Raw genomic sequence first — 20,455 nt, 5'->3', positions numbered from 1 at the left:
CCCTGAACACCGGGCCTGTCAGCTCAGCAGGAAGGAAGGCTTTGGTGCTACTGTAGGTTTGCTTGTAAAAGGGTAACCATCAGGGAGAGTCTCCTGTGTGATAGCACATAATTTAGCAGCAGATTCTCTGGAGTCTGGTGCAGAAGACCTGCAACCTTCTCATAAAACAGAACTGAAAATGGGGCAGAAAATGGACCCAGGGCTTTGCCTCTTGCATGGAGATCTTTCAAGCACCAAACCACCTTAAGAACTCCTCTTCTGATTGGATTTTGAAGAGGGATTCCTTTCCTCTCAAAACACGTGTCCCACAAGCACACACACACAGGTATTTTCCGCCCTTTTGTTTCCAAAGGGAAGGCCCTTTCCTGGTGTAGGGAAGGGCAGCATTAGCATTTCTAATCCAAATGGAAATCAAGGCCACCGCCTCATGGCTCTGCCTGAAGGAGAGGAGACAAATACAGACTGAAATAAAAATAACTGCAAGCCTTTGGACATGCACTTTCACTGTGCTAATTGGGGAATGTGGGACTGGACTCCAGCAATAACTGAGGTTCTTCCCAGAACAAGTGCATTTGCTGATCTTGCGGAATCCCAGCAGGCTCCCATGTTACAACTAGTTCTTTAAATATGAGACCTGAATTCCCCTGCCCCAGCAGTTATTCATGGCCAGTTCAAACAGTTCTTTCACACCTGGTGTCTCCATCCCCTTTTAGAGAGACTCCAACAGCATCAATCGCTGCTTCAGCAACCAACAGGGAACTGCAGGTTCTGAGCCAGGTGAGGCAGTTCTGCCTTTCGCACAAACACGATTAACTAATTCATTTTTTAAATGCTTAACTGGATTAATCAAGACAAAAATGTTTCATTATCTCAAAACAATTGTTCCTGTGCTTAACACGTGACAGCTGGAACACTCAAAGGGAAAAGCCTCCCTGGTGGCACCGACCAGGCTGTATGTGCACATCAAGTCTCACACATATTTCAAATTCTAGAAACAGCTTTAATAGAATTAATTATGTCCTCTTCATCACATTGTAGTACTTTTTTTACAGTATTCCTGTGATTCTCTAATCATATTTCTCCACAAACCAACACTGGTTTTCCATAAAATAAAGAGACTGAACTGCAAAGGCATCATCTGCTTAGTAAGAGCAGATTAATTTTAACTTGCTCTTTACAAGTGACCGGCTCTGAATACCAAGAGGAGATGTTATTTTAATGTTCTACACACCATGCTCAGCTCCAGCTTTTTCATTTCAAAACTAACACATCAACCAGTAGGGATCCAGTTACTTTGCTACTTGGCCATACTTAAGATAGTTTATATCATCAGTTTAAAAGTTAATGAGCTTCATTTTTACCAGTGTCCTGGTAAATGCATTTCTATGGTATGTCATTAAAAGCCAAATGCCAAAACAAAATGGGAAACTACCCCATAGGGAAAATTTTCATTTGTTCTACTCATCCCCCATTGGTTATGTAAAAGGCCTCTCACAAATGAGGGCATTTATTCCAGAAAAGAACAAACCTAACATTTTAAATATTCATATTTTTCACATGCAAACAAAACTGCATAAAGCCATATCCTGTGTAAGAACTAACAAAATGCCCCTAGAACAGGAGTTCCAAATTAAACATAATCCAAACAGCCTCACAGATCTTGGGTGGCTTGTTCTAATTTCCTTTTTTCTCCTCAAGAGGACCTTTTCTTCAAATGATGCCACAGCACAAACTTGTATCACACAGAGAGAATATCAACTGTCAGAAAACACCAGCACACTCAGAGTCTGTATCTTTGAAAGAAATGGAAGAAAAAGTAATGCTATGAGATCAAACACCTCTATTCTGACACCTTTTAACTTCCACTTTGGGAAGTCAAATCAATTTGTCATTAAGAACGTAGAGCTAAACGACACAGGAGCTAATTAAAACCCAGCCATTAAGCCGTGAGTGGTGGTGCCATGCCATGCCATCAGCAGAACTGACTCCAGCCATTCTGACCTGAATGAAATTGCACCCACAGAGAACTACCCAAGTTATCTTCTTGCATGTTTTACCCAACTGTTTAACCAAGAACCCAAAAGTTGAGATTAATTACGTATGTGAGCACTAACAGCAAGATAGAATGCATTTTAAAAGACCAGAAAAAAGTATAACTCCAACCTCTTCACCCATCACAAATGGCTGTTTGTGAAATAGTTTGTAAGTGGCAGCCTTGTCCATTGTAACATGCAGGACCCAGCTGTTTTACACAGGCAGTTTTCAAGTGCTGCATCACACTGACCACAGACACCCATTCACTGAAGGGACACCTGGATCTGAAAACCGAGAAGGAAAGAATTACTTCCTGGGGGGAAAACTTAACCTTTAGTGCAGAAACAAGACAGAAACCCCCCCACAGCCATGACTCGCACCTGGCACACACAGCCAGGTTCCTTTACCTGAGTGCAAACCTGACCACGCCTTGAGTGCGGGTCCTCCACCACCCCAAGGACCTGATACCCAGCATTCCATGTCTACAAAGAGATTTATTAACCAAAGGATGAAGAGCCAAGTGGATCAGGCAAGGGAGGTGCTCAGGGGCAGCCATACACACCCACAACCCCAAATCTGCCAGGACAGCTCTCATGGCACAATATGCAGCATCAGCTTCCACAACCACATTAATGAAACACCTCTGAAAGCTTCCCAATACCAAAACAGTCAACATGTGACCTTGGAAATGGGCAGAACTGAAGCTTTCTTCTGATCTCTTAAATCAGTGTTTGCAGGTACCTGCACATTTATTAATTTCAGGAAAAGAATCCACAGTGGCAAATCAAAACAGAAAATCGTCCTACAATGTTCAAATGCTGGCTCCAGCTGTACACTAGTAGAAGCACAGCGACCTGCCTGCTGCCTTTGGAGTAGGAGACACATGAGGGGAGTAGCTTGGGCCGAAGAAATAAAAAAAATTAAGCAAGTCACTAGGATGGAAAAGGGCTTTGGGATTGCTGTGACACAATTTCTAAATGGCTGATGCTCTTGAGACAACACACAGCAGGCATTATTTACGACACTCCATGTAACTCCCACAGAAGATGGTACAAAAGCTTAAAGACAGCATCCGAATTAGATCACGAATATAAACAGATCTGACATTTTAAAAAAGTTTTTTTCTCTATCAAGCATGCCTGACATGTTTTATATGTCTCACTTCATTTTAAAACTGTCTGCCGCAAGACTTCTTTCCACTGAAAACAACAAACTGAAGTATTAAGTCTTCAGCCATCTAAAAAAGGCATGAATTGTATAACCAGAAACTGATCCCTTATTACAAATTGTTCTCCCACATATGCCTGTGTCCTAAAGCCATAAATCTTCATTATACTGCTGCTGCAACTGTTTGCTTTATCTTCTACAGGCAGCTACTGTCAAATATGCAGTGCATGCTGACACATTTTGCAATTCTGAGTTACTTAATTAACTACTCAGCTCCTGTGAATACCCCATCATGGCAAATGGTAAGCAGTGAGAAAGTACAACACACAGATTTCTTCTCAGCTGAAGTTTTAAAATAAATTCTTCATCTCAAAGAAAATTATCTCAGTTCTAGCAAAATTCTGGCCATCTGGAGCCTCATTTATTACTTTATAAGAAAGCTAACAAGCCAAGCAAGATGGGTCCCCAGGCATTTTCCTGCTCTGGAATTGCTTGGTAAGAAACTTTGGGGTTTTTTCATTTTCTCGAATAACTTACAAATGCATATAAAACTTTATTGAAAGCTGAAGAAATTTCAAGGTATAGAAGCCTTGGGTGTTATACATCTGTTTATAACAGATATATTGGCTGTCAAGAATAATCTGAGAATTAGCTTTAGGGAGGTTTATATAGCAGAGAAAACCCCAAACCCAAAAGCTGCTCAGCTGATCATATGCTAAAACTACTCTTGAGCTCCCAAGTGCAGCTCTCTGAAATTGACCTTGGACTGCTAAATCACAAACTAAGCTCCATATTGTATGAAACCAAACTAGTCCCTTAAAAATGTCAGCATGTAGTTTTTACATCATTTTATTTGTCAACCACAGAAAGAAAAAGGAAAATAAGAGTATACACAAGTCAAATACACAGGCACTGGACTAGAAACATTTCCAAGACAAGTTACAGAAGATTCAAAAATAAATTTAAAACATCTCCAAGTAATCTCATGAAAAATTTCCTTGTCACTCCTCCATTACAGGTTTAATAGGTTCAAACGATGCCGCTTCAGAGGAAAGGCACCATGAGACCACTTTCCCTTGTGGACGCCAAGTGCAACACAGAGCAGCTCACCAGGAAGAGCTGTCCCGTACCTGACCTTGGGAACAAAGGGACTTCGTTTCCCCTCACATGACAAACTCATCACACCCCCAGTGCAGGGTCAGCACACTTTCCATGAGAGGTGAGCCAGTCTGCAGGTCCCTGAGGACAATCCCTGCTGCAGAACCGAGAGCATCGAGGGTACTGTTTGGAAACTGCCTCTGCCTGATGTGATCTGCAGAGGGCATGGATTTCAAAGGACTGTGTGCGACACCTCTTGGCAGTTTTCAATCCAAAGGAAAAATTCAATAAAGCAATTGACACCAGGAGGACAGTGTCAGAATTATCCTACACTCATCAATCCTTCTGGTACTACATGAAAACCCCTCCAGATTTAAGAAGCAAACAAGTTCTCTATGCTGATTTCTGAGGACTTTTAAGGCAACATAATACTGCAATTAAAGCACGTGAGCTTTAAATTTTTGTATTTATTTTTAATTAGAAAGCCACTTCAATTACAGAAATCTTCATTGTTTCAGATTAATATCAACAGCCTGAGTCCTGATCCTGAGAACAGATTCATTTAAGTGGCATTCCTCTCATACACTGTTTACTTGTGCAAGTATTTGCAAGACTCAGCCCTGAAGTCACTACACAATTTATAGCTGTGTTCCTCATTTGTGAACAAACTCAGCCTCTGAAGTCAGTAACACATTGTTCTGTCGTGTGCCATCATATTCTCTTAACTTCAGCAAAAACACATATATGTTAATTCACAGACAGGTGTGTATGCCAGGAAGAGGCAAGGAAGAGCTACCGGAAACCACGGCAACCCGGAAACAAGCAAGGAAAGGGAACACTGCACAATGGGACATGGTTGTCCTCAAGATAAATACTAACAGTAAACATTTAGGCTGTTTTCTACAGAATTATTTCCATGAATCTTGACCACTATTGCAGCACCTCACACGTAAGGATCTAGAAGTGCCTATTAAAGGTGAGGAGGGAGGAAACTTCTTCCATGTCAATGAGGTCAGGATACCACCCTAAATACTATGTCTGGGTGGAGGTGAACAGGAAATTGCACTAAAGATCACTCTTGCTCACTTCTTGGAGAAAGTAAACAGCTGTTTCAAAGCAAATGCTACTGAGGGCAAATAAAAGAATGCTACCCAGTTGCAGCAGCAAATGTAGCTGTACATAGCCAAAAGTAGCCTGAGTTTTCCAAGAATTAATAGCTATATTTTTCAAGCATGTGCCAATGGACCTGCTTTAAACACTGCCCAAGAGGTAGCACAGATGCAGCAGGACAAAGACTTTCTCTGTGCTCTCCTAGGTCATCACAGTCAATTACACAGGCAAAGACTGCACCTGAGTTGCAAAAGAAGCATTTTGGTATCTTCTGAATATTTCTCATCAAATGCCGACTCTGAAAGACTCCTTGTTGCCTCAAAACAAAGCCTAGAAAAGCAAGGAGCACAAATATGTACATGATTTGGAGAGACTTCTGTATCTATTAATATAAACTAGGCAGGGATTAATAAAATTACATCCAAGACACATACACCAGAAAAATGCACAATGGACAAAAAAAGTAAACTATTTGTTACACTATGACATACAGAAGTTGTTTGTAAATTCTCAGGAAGAATCAAAGAGCAAACATCTCTTGTTAGTTTGTTTCTGTTAATAACTAAATACAACAGGTAAGGAACATTTTCACTGAAAACATTTTTTTGTATTTATGTGTCCTGTAAGTCAAGACAAGCAGGTTGCAATGACATCAGCAGGCCATAACTCTGAAATTCATGAAAAGGAAATATACTTTTTTATCATCAGAAAGTTTGGAATTAACAGCCCCAAGATATTAAAACATAAGAGATTCCAATCAAAGATAGAAGTAACTGAAAAAAAATACTATCTATAGTTAAACCAGCCATATTAAAAACCCACCCATGCTCATTTTCAGGCACAGCCACTGAAAAACCCTCTCCTAACTGAAGGTCTGCTGCTGCTTCCTGAAACAGTTTTCAGACTAATACCCCTATGTAGAAACACGGCATGAGGACAATGAGTGGAGAACAATTGATGGCACACCTGGGATTGCCACTAAAGCACAGGCTGCCCAGACAAGGCTGGAGAAAAGAAAAGTTGCTTCTTGCTCATATTCATCGTAACACCCACATAGAGACCTTGGGGAATGGAAAGAAAATGCATTCCTTGTGCTCTACCCTGCTGCTTTGAGGCGTTTGTACAAGCTCAGGGTTCTTGGAAATGGGTGCCATTTCAGGGGAGTTCAGTTTTCGAGTACTGGAGCTTTCCAGTCCTGAAAGCCAGTCAGTTTTTTTGTGGATCAAGAAGTGACATCACTAATACACCATAACGTCCTCCATGGTATCTTCAGCTGTTGTTCACAGTTTCCATGGTTTACATCCCATGGCTCCCATGGCTTACATTCACTTCATGAAAACAAGTCCAGTATGCCTGCATCCTTCCTTTGCTTTCTGTTCCCTCTCCTTGTCATGAATAAGGAGACAGCCAAAAACAAGTACCAGGTCAGGATTTACTACTTCAAAATACAATTTCTAACAAAAGTTGAAACTCCAGCTTCTTATGCAAACTACCTTATTCCCTGGAATGTTTTGGGTAATGTTCTAGAAAAAACTGACCACATGCAACTGAGAAAATACTCGTTTCATCAGAAATTTCTATCTTTAAGCAAACTCTCCCCTGCAATTACTAGAAAACATATGCAACTTGAAATAATTTTACAAACAGTATGAAGTTACAGGTAGGGGCAGAAGGTAAGTGACTAAACTTTAGTAGATGTGACTTGCAACCAGTGTTTTAGTCAAACCATTCCCTGGTTTCACCCCAGCAGCACAGCTGTATTGCTTGAATAGCAATCTGCCTTCTCTGCAGGCACTGGGAAGTTGCTGCTCTGCAAGCCACATGTGTGTCACACCCTCACCCTGCCCTGCCAAGATCCTCTGGCCAGGGCCAAATGAGCCCGTTTTGGGAACGGGACAGCCCCATCAGCCCACTCCCTCTTCCTGCCTGCTGGCAGACGAGGCTCTCAGGGGGCTCTGAGGGCAGCACTGCCCAGCTGACCAGCGGGGAGAGCCTTCAGCAGCTGCCCTGGTGCCACCTGATTCACAGGGAGGGGCAGCAGCCCTGTGAGACAAGGACCCGGTGCTCCCACGGGCCCGACCCCAGTCCCTGTGTGTGGGAACACGCACGGGACCTCAGCCCTGTGAGCTCATCCACTGCTCCCACGAGTTCTGGAACTCACTGCAACAGGCAAAGCAAGAACTTCCGACTCCTCAGAAATGGGGCTCTATGGAGTTTATTGCTCAAAGCACTTTATAATCCTTCAGCGAAATGTGCTATGAAGTGCAAAGTACTATTGTGAAGTCAAACTAAGATTCTTTTTCTTTTTTTAAAATACCTAGGAATTTCTCAGCATTTCCCTAATAAATCTTTATAAAAATAAATACTGGGAGGACAAAAGGGACAGTTCCCCCACAATTTTAGTAAACAAGTTTCATTCTTCCATGCTAAAATCTCTATTATCCTTCCAGAAAATATCAAAGCACCTAAGAGAAATTGAGGGTGCATCAGAGCTGCTTACAACTTATCTAGTTTATTGCCACAGCTAATGTATCACCAGAACTTTTAAATTTCATGCGTTTTTCTGAAAGGCCATAGTATCAGAAACAGCATTTGGCAAAGACTTTGAGAAGAACAGCTTTCTGATAGTCAGAAATGACCCTTATGATAAATTTATGGGGAAAATACTTGGATTATTTTTGTCTTTGATATTTTTTAACTTAAACCAGGTACCGGCCACATTTTGTCCCTCCCATTTCTACTGTATTTCCAGTTTCATGTACTTAGACCAATGACACGTTCCAAAAGCTGGCGTACGACATCTTTATATACACTACAAATTCAGATTACCAGACTGTAGTCAGACACTGAATGTATAAATAACTTTGCAAACTATTTACAGGTTTTAAACTAATCAGGTTTCAAGCAACCAACACTCTTAAGGCAAATTCATTTGTATGACTGGCTGTCTGGCCTCTCAGCATTTCTCTCCCCTCCCCAATTCCCCTAAAATGATAGGCAAATAGGAAATTGAATTACCCCCTGCCCCTGCATTGACAGAATTTCTTGTATGGAGAGATGATCTAACTACTTAGGAGCTTTCCTCAAAACAAGGAAAAATGCATAGAAATGCACTTCTGTGTCAAGAAAATCATTAAGGTGCATACCAAGAAGTGGAAGTCCTACCGTCTTACAAGAACACAACTTTTGTATGCACATGACAAATGGATTTGGGAATTTGGAGAAAGCATCAGTTTAAAGCTGCGCAAGCCTTTTTAGAACTATGCATTTATAAACTCATTAGAGATAAGAGCTGAAGAGCTCAAAGGGATTTTCTCTTAGAGGTGACACTGTGCAATACAAAATGCCACAAACAGTGGATTTTCGAAGCACACGTTTAACTACATTAGAATTTTTCTCTTATACCATATTGCTGTGAAAGATACTATTCACCACTTTAAGGGATTCTGCACATCTTACCAATCCTTCCATTGGAATAAGAATTGGCCATTTCAAATAGTACTTTTCTGTTACAACATTGTATTCCTATGTGCAAGCACAGTGCGATCCCTTTTGTCAATGCATGACTGAAGCAACCAAGCATATTCTGGTGAAGTACACAGGATTCACATACCAAACGTGCTCAGTGCCTTCCTTTAAGTCCCAATCATCACTTTGTTCTTAGTATTTTTCAATGCCCTGATTAGGTCTTTGTTTGGAAGTAATTAGCTACTGTGGTTTGAAGGATTTTGGAACAAAGCAGAGACTTTATACTGAATGCAGAGGTCATCTCCAACAGAGACAAAAGGTAGCAAATTATCGATTAGCTTTGTATTTAGAAGCATCCCTTGGTTCACTGCTAGGATTGCTCCAGTCATCTGCTTCAGGTGTGGTCTTGTAGTGCCGCCATGCTGACTTATTAAAAACGGGAAGTCTTTCAAATGATTCACTTGAAAGGGCCTATAGAAAAACAAAAGCAATGGTTAGGTATCATTGGAGATACAAGAGCAAGGTGATACTCCAGGGAGTTCTACAGTTACAACTTCTGTACCCAACAAGTGCTGCAATTATCCCAGAGTTACACATCACAGCACTACTTTGAAAATACTTGAGCTGTGACTAGTAGCTCTAGGTATACTCAAAGTCCTAGTCAAAGTTAAAAGAAAGTAATAGCACTGAAAAATATTTCCCTTCTTTCCACAGAGTGGTGTCTACTGAGATAGCAAGAAAAAGATTTTTGGTCAAAGATATTTTAGTGAGATTTGTCACTGACACAGAGCAGACAGTTCCTCAAACACTTCCCTTCCTGAATGCACTTGGGCTCTGCCAGCACACTGATCTGTGGGGGCTGACCCAGTTCAGTCCCCTGGCCCACCTTTTTCCTCTGAGAAAGGCCAGACCTTTCTTCTCCACATACACATGCAGAGGATGAAACCCATCAGAAGCAGAGGATTCCACAACTCACTTGCTATATACAGCAAGGCACAGTGACAGTGCTAAGCCAATAACCTACACGAGCTACACACTCTGTTCTTTTAAACTCCCTTGTGGAATTCAAGCAGTGTCAACCCTTAGCCCCTGAGTAGCCTGGGCTTTTCCAAAAAATGACAACAAGATCAGTACAGTCTATTGCATCAAGAACTGCATAGAATAGAAGATATTTACTAGTTAGGAGTTGGCCAATGATCTTCTCAATTCTATTGTGGCCAAAACTTAGAAACAAAAAGCATTAACCAAAATTATCTCATATCACAGTTCTTGGAAGATTCACCACTTATAACAATCCAACTGGGGGACTGAAAAAAAATCAAAGCAAACTAACTAGTATTAGTACCAGATTAATATATATAACCTTGGAGTTTAGGATTTTATGTAATTGATTTTGGTTAAAGTGTCAAAGACAGCAAAAATAAATTCCAAAACAAGCTGAAGAGTTAAAAGAGCCTGCTACAAACAACTTGCACTGCATTACTAGTTTATAAAAGGGTCAAATTCATACCTTCAAATAAATAACAGCATCTGAACCCACACCTTCCATTGAGTAGAGTTTAAGGTCACCTTGAAAGTACCTCGCATACAGACGAGAAATTGGCAATCCATAGCCAAACCCAGCCTGTCAAAACAAAAGAACAAAAGGAAAAATATGATGACAAGTTAAAAAAAATGCAACAGATCCCTGCATTAATTTATAAAAGTGAGGACATCTAAATATTAGATTTGTATCAAATTCTTTTTTAAGCTTTCCTTTATTTCTCAGTTTATACTTTAAGTCCATATTCAGTATTTGAGCAATCTCCTTTTTTCCTGTGCATTAGTTTTTAGTACAAAAAAGGCTGAGTCCTTTGCTAGAACTCCCTTGTCCATTCTGCATTTTCTCAGAGGCAGGTAGGTGCAGCATACCATTCATGCTGCTTGCAACCAGCAAAGCAAACCAATGCTCTACACAGCCTCCTCGCTGTGATGACCATTGCTGTAGTACTGCATTGTTTCTTTGGTAAAAATCAGAGTTTTGACAGCATGTTTTTTCTCCTCCAAGCCTGCGATTATTATTCTCGAATGTCTCCACACTTAGGACATAAGAAAGCCAGAGACAACTCTGCTTCATCTAGGTCATACTATTAAGTGACTGCTAGTGCCACAGTGCCAGAGATCAGCAGAGTCCTGCAGAGGAATACGCAAGCAATACAAGGCAAATTATGCTCTCTGGTTAACAAAAGATCAGGATTCCACAGCACTGAATGATCTCCTGAAGACTGAGACACACAATTTTTAAAGCATAATGGACTTGATGGGTACAAAGTTTAGATTTTAAATTTACAAAACTAATATTCATAACCATGCCTGCAACAAGATCAATCACTAGGCACCTCTTCCAACCCTCTCTTGTCAGAAAAGTTACAAGAAAACCCTCCAAGTTTCTCTCACTGCAGCAAAGGAGTAAAATTTTGCTCTACACACCAACTCTTTCAGATGACTGGGTATGTGCTGAGAACCACAATGGCTATGCACCCAAATCCCACCTGAATTTTTCAGGACTATCCAGTGCAATAAAGGAATGATTCCAAACACACAAGCATTTGGAAAAAAAAAAAAAAAGAAACAAAAAAACCCCAAAACCCAAACACATATACAAAGCAATGTAGTAAGGGTGGACTACGAGAAAAATTAAGACACCTGAAGCTTTCAGAAAACCAATAAATTCATTCCACAATAATATTTGTACAAAAGCAACCTGACAGGTAAGTGATAAACATACCCATAATTTTTAAAACAAAGGCCTAAAATGATACAAAAAAGAGAAGGCTAAGAAGAAGGACTATGCAAGCACTATGCACAGCTAATATGTGATATCACTTTCTAGGAAATCCCTTGAGGGAAAACTGAACATTAAAGAACTTGTACTACAGTGTCCATCAAAAATTCTCTTGCTGTCATCTACTACAACGTATCTTCTGGCCTTTTTTGCCTTGTTTTTACAGAATTCTAAATCTAGTATTAAATTTGTTTACAGTTGCTCACTCAGCTCTTCTGAGCAAAATGAGAAACAGAAATGCCAAGTACACCCTTTTCACACTGCTTGTCATAGTTGTTAGTGTCCATTAGCAGAGTTAAAACAGTTGTTTAGCTGCCCTTTTCCCAACATCTCCCACTAGAGACATACGCATCACTTTCAAACACCTGGTCTTGAAACTTGAGAGATTTCTTTCTTAACCTCTAAAAAACTGATTTGACTGCCTCAGAAAGAACTAAAAAAAAAAGTCAAAAGCTGACTTTCTTTTCTGGAGACTGGACAATAAATACATTACAGAAATTATAAGGCACAGTGACCAAAAGGCAACTTGTGGACAGTACATACCCCAAGGACCAGCTCAAGTAAAGGGTAATATCAAACAATACTGAAAACACTTTATACTTTCCTCACTCCAGAATTACCCCTCCTTAAAACCCAGCTTCTGCTTGTCTCCTGTTCCTTCATGCTCTGTGCTAGCCCACATCATTATTTCATACAGCCCTCTTTCAAACATTTCCCGTCAGCCTCTTCTGTGCACTGCCTTTAGGGTGTTTTCCAAACCAGGTAACTTACAAGAAACATGAAGACAAGAGACCCTAGATGAGTACCTTGTTAAATCCTGGCCTTGCAAAGGGTATATTTTGCAAAAGACAATTAACAAGAGGTGATTACTACACAGATCTGTGCTTGACCTAGAGGACAGAACAGTCCATGATGGCACATCTGCCTTGAGAAAGGAAAGCTCCTTAGAGAATATTTACCATTAAATGCTATGGTCTGCATTAAACAAATAGGAAGTTATTACATTTCTGTGTTACTAGCATCTACAGATTTAAATTAAAACTAATTTAAGCCACGTTTCTCCTTCTTCTGTAAACAAATGCTGCCAGAGAGAGAATCATTAAATTCCCTAAGAAAACCTACTACCACTAAACATGACCATGTGGTTTTGTGTACTCTATGTGCAGTGCAGATGAACCTAAGACCTGCTAAAATTCTGAATGCTGCCATGGTAACAAGGTTTCTCAGCAGTCTTTAAACAACATCTGCAATGACAGGGAGCAAAAATTTTCCCCTATCAACAAGGATACCTCTCTTCCACTGCCCAATTCCATGAATGTTTCATAAACTAGACAGGGGATCATATAATGAGGGGAAGGAATGTTAGAACAGAAAAATATGTCTATTTACACTGCACCATAGCTTAGTTTAGAATATTACCTAAGTCAAGGATGACATACCACCAACCTTCTGCAGCACTGTAATTCTTAAGTGGTTTTGTCTTTGACACTTAACAATAAGGAAACTCCTTCTGTATGGACATCAAAGAGGATTTATGTGGAACCTTTCTGCTAAAGGATTTTTATTTCCAGACTGACATGCAAGGCACAGCATAACTGCATCTGGGCCATAATACATAACATGTCAAACTTCACTGCTAAGTCCTTGTTCCTGTTAGTAGCAAGATATGGCACAGACTCACAGCTTGACTTTTTTCTTTCTGCACACACATATAAATAACAGAGCTGAACAGCTATTCTTGACTTTCAGTCTTGTGCAGGCATTGGTCAGACTCACAGGGCACAAGCTGCTGGATTCACAAGAGAGGAGGATCCTTTGTAGGTTTGACTACAGTGGCATAGACTGAGAAAGGCAAATAAAGCCTGAAAACGGGATACAGTAGAATACCACCAAGGATAAATGCCACAAATCAAAGTAAGCAGTTTTGAAGATGAGGAAGTAAACACAGCAATGCATTGCTAAAGATGCACGGAAAAAAGAAAAAAGAATAGTGTCAATCCTAAAATGAACACATTTTATAATCAGAGCTACAAAGGAAGAGACAGTTTAATAGTGCATACAACCGGTAATCAAGGTGTAAGTTTATCCTGAGAACAAGTTTCAGGAAGTCCTTGTAGACTGATACAGTAAATTGCTGATCAAAAGTGAGACAGAACAAAGCCAGATTATGCATCAAGAGAGATTCTGCCATTTGTGACAAAGAAAAAAAGCTTGTATTTGGATTAAGGCCTGTTCCCTCTCACTCACCACATTCAAGAAGATTTTCTATGAAAAAGCAGAAGTCTGAAACATAAGACTGAGATGTGCTGTAGAGGTAGGAGCTGTGAAGGATCAGTACCAAGTCAGTGCAGACAGAACGGGGCTTCACACCTCTCACAGTGCAAAGGGGTAAAACCAGTGCAATGTATTGCCATGCCACAATGGTACCCACTGTGGACCAAGACAGCACCATAAAGCCTTTCTGCTCATAAGACAAAAGGAAATTTATTACCTCTGAGTGATGCCTTTTCCTGGTCTTAAAATCAAGAGTCAAACACTCTAGAAGGGAAAAAGGGATTTTACCTTGGTATTTATTTTAAGGATCCTTAGGTGCACTACATCCAGGTCAACTGCACCTCAATGCCCACTGCTATGCACACCCCCAAAAGATCTGGTATAATATTATAGGTCTCGTTAATTAGCATATCTATCAAAGATTCCCCAGTGAGAGACTTGAGTGAGCCCCCCTCCCCAAGGAACCTCCCCCTGGATGGTTCTACCTTGGTTTACAGAATGTGTTCTGGAGAGGACCTTGGGGTCTGGGGCACACTGATCCCTAACTACGAAGCTTCTAAAATGTTGAGTCTCTCAGCTTGACAAACAAGTCCAAGAATGTAGGCAAAAAGCACTAAGAATACAGAAGTTGTAAAAAGGTATAACAGTGGTATAAAAGAAAAGGCAAAAAATCTTCATGGCATCATGAGTCACTCTGAACTGATTTTACCCTCACTTTACTGTTAAATATTTTATATCCAAAATAGTCACATGGACAAGAGGGAACAGCCTCCAAGCTGTGCCAGGGAGGTTCAGGCTGGACATCAGGAAGAATTTCTTCACTGGAAGGATTGTCAGGAATTGAAACTGGCTGGCCAGGGAAGTACTGGAGTCAGTCATCATGCCTGGAAGTGTTCAGGAAACAAGTAGACACAGCACTTAGCGCTGTGGTTTAATTCCAAGCCTTTAGTTAATTTTAAAAAACTGCTTAGGAACATGCTAGATGAGAATGCTCCTAAGCAGGGAAAGGAAATTTCTCAAGAGAATCAACTCCTCAACAGGACTGCATCAGAAGGACAGAGAACAGAGATGAGAAGAGGCAAAATACAGTATCTGTATTAGTCCACTTACTGAAAATCAGTCAAGTGCAACAGTAGCCACACAATTTTTATCACAAGTCAATACACAATTTAATAAAACAATTTAGAAGCAGTATTTTAATAATATTTTTTAAAAATCATGCTTGCTAAAAGAATCTACACATTCAACACTGAAATAATTTCCCTGCCTAGAAGAAACTATGGGGAATTATTTTTTTATTTGAAATCTGGCCCTGATGCATCTCAGAAAGGAGTATCACATGAGATATTTCCAATTAAACAGGAATATACCAAAAGTGTTCATACCACATGCAGGTTTGGCACTATTTTTTAGATGTGTTTTTACAGTCTGTAACTTACAGAAAAATGATCCTCAAGCTTCAGTATAAGCTTGTGCATTGCCAGGAGGTGCTTCTCAAGTGCTGAGCAGTGTGGCTCACCTTTTTAATTCATTTATGATAGGAAACTTCGATAAACAGTAATTTATACACCAAAGAGGAGCTCATTAGGTGATCCACCTTCTCAGTAATATCGCACTAAAGATCCTGCCCATTAATCTGTGAAGACTGTGCTTATGCAGTTTTTTTATGCTTGTTTCCAAGAACATAATGTCAAGACAGAAGTAATTTTCTATTCCATAGACCAAGTGATGATAACACAACCCATTTTCTCCTGTTCTACCTGGATAGACTTGCTAATGATAGACCATTTCCTCAATGGAAAACCTGATCCAGCAGGTTGCAGTGAACGGAAATGTAAAATCAGAGCGGTGCAAAGGGATATTTAAACACATATTGCAACTGCTTACCAAAGGCACAGCCCTCGAGGGCTCCAGACTGGGCCTGGGTGCTGTTGAGTACATGTAGTTAAACAATCTGTCTATTTTTCTTAGAGGTACACCTCCACCTTGGTCACTTATCTAAGGAATGAAAATGGAAGAGTTTTAAATATTAGGTTCTGGGAAAAAACCCACAAAATCTCAAGCAGCATTATCTAAATTACTTTATAAATATTAAAAGGAGCAGCTAGGGAGTTTGGGGCTGTCTGGTTTGGAGAAAAGAAGGCTGGGAGTGACCTTGTCATGGTCTACAGCTTCCTGAGGAGGGGAACTGGGGAGGGAGGTGCTGATCTCATCTCCCTGGATCTAGTGACGAGACGTGTGAGAACAGTTCAAAGCTGCAACATCAGCAGGGGCTTAGAGTGGACATCAGGAAGCATTTCTGTATGGGAAAGGTGGTCAAAGAGTGGAATGGGTTTCCTGCAGAGGTCATCAATGGCCCACATCTATCAGTGACCAAGATACATTTGGACTCTGCCCCTAACAAACGTGCTTTGACTTTTGGCCAGCCCTGAAGTGGTCAGGCAGTTGGACAAGATGTTCCTCATAGGTCCTTCCCAACTGAAAATATTCCATTCTAATGAATATGAAGCAGGTGATACAATAATTAATTTGCCTTTTCAAATTATATGTCATACTAATCTAAACCTAGCAGGTTTGCAAGCTGTGTATTATTTTTAGGCATTTACCTTAATAGATAGATCTTCTTTCCCCAAAGTGACTAAGGTTTTGATCGATGGATAGGCTTCTTTCTTACCTTCATGCAATTCCACTGTAGCTCTCATTGAATTCTGAAGGTAAAAGAAAATAGTCTCTTTGATCCTAACTTTAACATACAAGCTTTTTGTGACAAGCTAGAACTTGCATTTATTTTGTTGCCTCTACTCTGTCCTACAGTTGTGTAAAAGGTAGAGAAGGCTGTATTTAACACAAATTCAAGTGCCATCCAGTCAATGAATTGCCCAGTTGAATTTTTACATTACAACTTGTTATACATAACTTTTATTTACTTGGTATAGTCAGAGAAAAGAAAGCAAGACTTTTTTTTTTTCCCCTGTGTGAAATCAAGTAAATATACCCATGGGATGAGAACATCCTTCACCTCTACCATGCACAACACCAACAGTGATGTTCACCCACAGAAAGCTAGTTTTGATTTTCTCAGCCTGGGTCACACAATTTTTAAGATACCATCTGTCAATCTGATTTTATAATGCATGTTAACAGAGTTTCCACTGCCAGTTCTTTACAGCTACAACTTACTGCCTTCAACCTGCTTCATGACTTGTACCAAAAACATACCCACATGTAACGTACCAATTTTCACCTGTTCTGCCCTAGAACTAGTGTTACAAATGGCAAAATGGGGAAAGACTTACATGAACATAGTTGACAAATGTCAGAAATCAAACCCCAAAAACCAGTACTTTGAAAAAGTTTCTCTCTGGCCAAACACAAGTTTTCCCCTCAATTTCTGGTGTTCGGTTACACCACTCAGAGACCTCCTCTCTTCTTTCAAACAATGTAACAGCTCTCACATGTTCTGTTTTCACTGTTGCTCCAATTATTCAGAACACATAAACCCAAACAAAGCATGTCATCTACACTATTCAAAGACACAGGGCCTGTTTTCACAGTAAAGACACTGATCCTAACCAGTCCTCAAATATGCAATAAAGAAGTAAGCTCATGAAAACTGCAAGGTTATGAATATTCCATCACTGCAAAACTAAACTATCTTGAGTGTTTTAAGTTAATCAAAAAAGCCACAAAAGCACAACAGGAGAAGTGGGAAACCAGGCAGTTTTTAAGTACACAAGGTCATAAGAGAGGGGTTTAAATCTGGCTTTTAAACAAGTGAAGAGTGTTTGAAACTTAAGAATACGCTTAAGAAAGGAAAACCGAAATAACATTTGAGAGCTGTAACTGGAAGGAATCTCAATTTCAACAGTAATAGGGTCACAAAACCCTCCCAAATATTAACAAGTGCAACCTACCTTGAATAATTCAAATAACATATGAAACAAATGAGAAGGTACATAGACTACTTGAATAGGCTTGTTTGGAGCTTTAGCTAAGAAAAAAAAGAGAAAAATGTCAAATCATTTTTCTTCAAAACAGTATTTTGTAGCATTGCCCTTTATCAGAATAACATGAACATGTAGGTAAAGACAAGCATGTAAGCATGTTCTAATTTTCCCAGTGCAAAATTAGTTTCATGAAGTAAAACCATAAATTTTAGTCACTGCTATCACCTGAAAGAACACATTATAATTACGATCTTCAAATCTATCCAGTCAGCAGACTTTGTTTAGATAGGAAGCTTCACTAAGCAGTGGTTGGTTTCCTACCAACAGTGTATGTTAACCAAGGGAACTTTCCTACTTAGGTGGGAAACTTTCACATGTTCACATATTATTTAAGCATAATATTTGCTGCACAAAAAGATTCTTAAACTAAAGAAAAAGTAACTGCTTAAATATTCTAAAAACAACTACATATTTTCCCCTCATTAAAACATATAAAATGTAAGTATTCATAAAAAATTTCAAATCTACTTCAAACAATAACACAGCTTCCATATTCCAAACCATCACTGAATTGTTTGCCCACTGCTGTCCCCCTGTGAGTGTTTCAGCAGAGGGGTACGGCTTGGCACAGCTCTGAATGCCAGAATGCTCATTGACTGATTGGGCAGGAAATAATACAGCTGCATTTAATACATTCCAGGACAGTTTTGGTGCTGAAGATGAAGTCATCCCTGAACATTCAAATATCTACTGGCATTAAATTATGCAGTCACAGAAAGTCAGACTGAGCAGCAGTTCAGACTGAAGGGAAGTCTCGAACTGTCTGCTTCATAAATTCCAGAAAGATATAAATATGCACTAAGAACATGACTGGAGTCAACTTCACTCCTTCTGGCACTGAGGGCTGGTAATAATCCCAGTAATTATTTTATGAGACATGGTAGTGAAAAATCCTAGGAAAATGAGAAGACTAAAACAATGCTCTGCAAGGCAACTTGATACTTCATCCTGTTAATTTTATCAGTCCATACTCCCATTCCCTTACTTCACCAAAACCAAGGCAAACTGACTCACACTTGTTTGAGGCACAGAGACAGAAGATGAGATATCGTTGCTCTTGTGAGGTAATTTGCTAAGTTCCTTTCCTCATATTGATAATAAGATGGTTTAAAGGAAATAGTTCATTCTTTATTCACTTTTTTTTTTTTAGCTCCAGCAGCTTGCTTTCTCTACTGTTGGATCTTTTTACTTACGCTGTCAGATGAATTTTGCATTGATTGATTCCTCTGCTGCAACACTCAGTACTTTTATCTCTAGAATCACCCAGTTTAAAAGGGGAAGGTTGGGTCCCTTGGTTTTGGGAGAGATGGGTGGTAATACCTCATTGCTGACAGTATCACCTTGTGTAGAGCAATATTTCTATACTACTCAGTACTTTGAGCAACACATATTCCATATATCACACTCTCCATTGAGTGTTACCTATTTTTGAGACTTTCGCAATTCTGCTACTGAAGTCTGGAAACATCTTAGTCTTGTTTGGCTGCTGTCCAAAATTTGGGAGAGGATCACTCAGGAAATTTTTTTTTTAACTAAAGAAAATAAGCTCCTTTTTGTCAATAAAATAATGAACAAAAAGCAGTCAATACGCTGACAAGGCCTGTCTCATCAGTTTTGTGTCATCCAATTACCATCTCTGCAATCAACTTGAAACAGATTTTCATGTGATAAGTTTATGATAGGATTTAAAGCATAGACTACCTAATAAAAATTCCAATTTTGCCATCTTACACAGAAGGGCTCACCACTGTGTCAAGAGTGCCAGTGGAATTCATTATAAGCACACTTTGGAATAAAACAAGTTTCAGTTCAGTTAGAAGATTAGAAGGCAGGCATGTTTCCTTCTCAGTTATGAGGAGTCTTGATTTATTTTCTTTAAAGTGATAGTGAGTTCAGCAGATAGAACTCCGCATTCAGCATAAAGAAGCACACATCATGATGATAAACTATAATTCAGGTGCCCATGTAGACACATTAGAACAAAAGCAACTGCATACAGGACTGCAGAGTTCAAATTACAACTTACAATTAGTTAACAAAACTAGAAATCACATATCAGAAATGCATTTTCTTACATACATCAATCAAATAATTTCATAATTACCATTGAATTCTTCAACTTCCAGATCAGGTGCCACTGTATAGTACTGTTCACATAACATCTTAGCTGTTTCATAAGCATCTACAAAACAACACAACAAACACTGATTTATCAAAATCTTCTAGAGACGACCAGCAGTGTTCATCCTCTCTGTGAAAGACCACAAACAGAACACTCATTTTGAGCAATAGTTTACAAGCATGAAGCTGGTATCCAATCTAGTCCCTTTTTCTCTGTACACTCGTAGCCCAGTTGTCAGGAAAGGGAAAACTCTATCTAAAGCTCTAAAAAGAAAAGCACAGTACTGGAGGGAAGCTATTTTTCATCCTTGTTCAGGGCTTGAAAACCAGAAGGATATAATCTTAGGCTGAC

At 39.6% G+C, this 20,455-nt stretch overlaps 1 protein-coding gene across 2 annotated transcripts in view; it reads right to left on the bottom strand.

Annotated features, from left to right (window-relative positions):
- Positions 1–4,034: 4,034 nt before the first annotated feature.
- PDK3 (pyruvate dehydrogenase kinase 3) overlaps positions 4,035–20,455 on the bottom strand; it is a 61,769-nt gene continuing 45,348 nt past the window's right edge. The window contains exons 6-11 of one of the 2 annotated variants that reach the window (XM_048288322.1): positions 20,087–20,164; positions 17,890–17,966; positions 16,582–16,683; positions 15,863–15,973; positions 10,388–10,501; positions 4,035–9,348 (exon numbers count right to left, since the gene is read on the bottom strand). In XM_048288322.1, the coding sequence (XP_048144279.1) occupies positions 9,205–9,348; positions 10,388–10,501; positions 15,863–15,973; positions 16,582–16,683; positions 17,890–17,966; positions 20,087–20,164 (626 nt within the window). In that variant the 3' untranslated portion in view covers positions 4,035–9,204. The remainder of the gene's footprint in view (positions 9,349–10,387; positions 10,502–15,862; positions 15,974–16,581; positions 16,684–17,889; positions 17,967–20,086; positions 20,165–20,455) is intronic. The other variant, XM_048288331.1, reaches the window with a different exon arrangement.

This window comes from Corvus hawaiiensis, chromosome 2 (genome assembly GCF_020740725.1).
Source record: "Corvus hawaiiensis isolate bCorHaw1 chromosome 2, bCorHaw1.pri.cur, whole genome shotgun sequence".
NCBI classification, from domain to species: domain Eukaryota; kingdom Metazoa; phylum Chordata; class Aves; order Passeriformes; family Corvidae; genus Corvus; species Corvus hawaiiensis.
The sequence above is the reverse complement of the archived record's forward strand: the minus strand, read 5'-3'. Positions and strand labels throughout refer to the sequence as shown.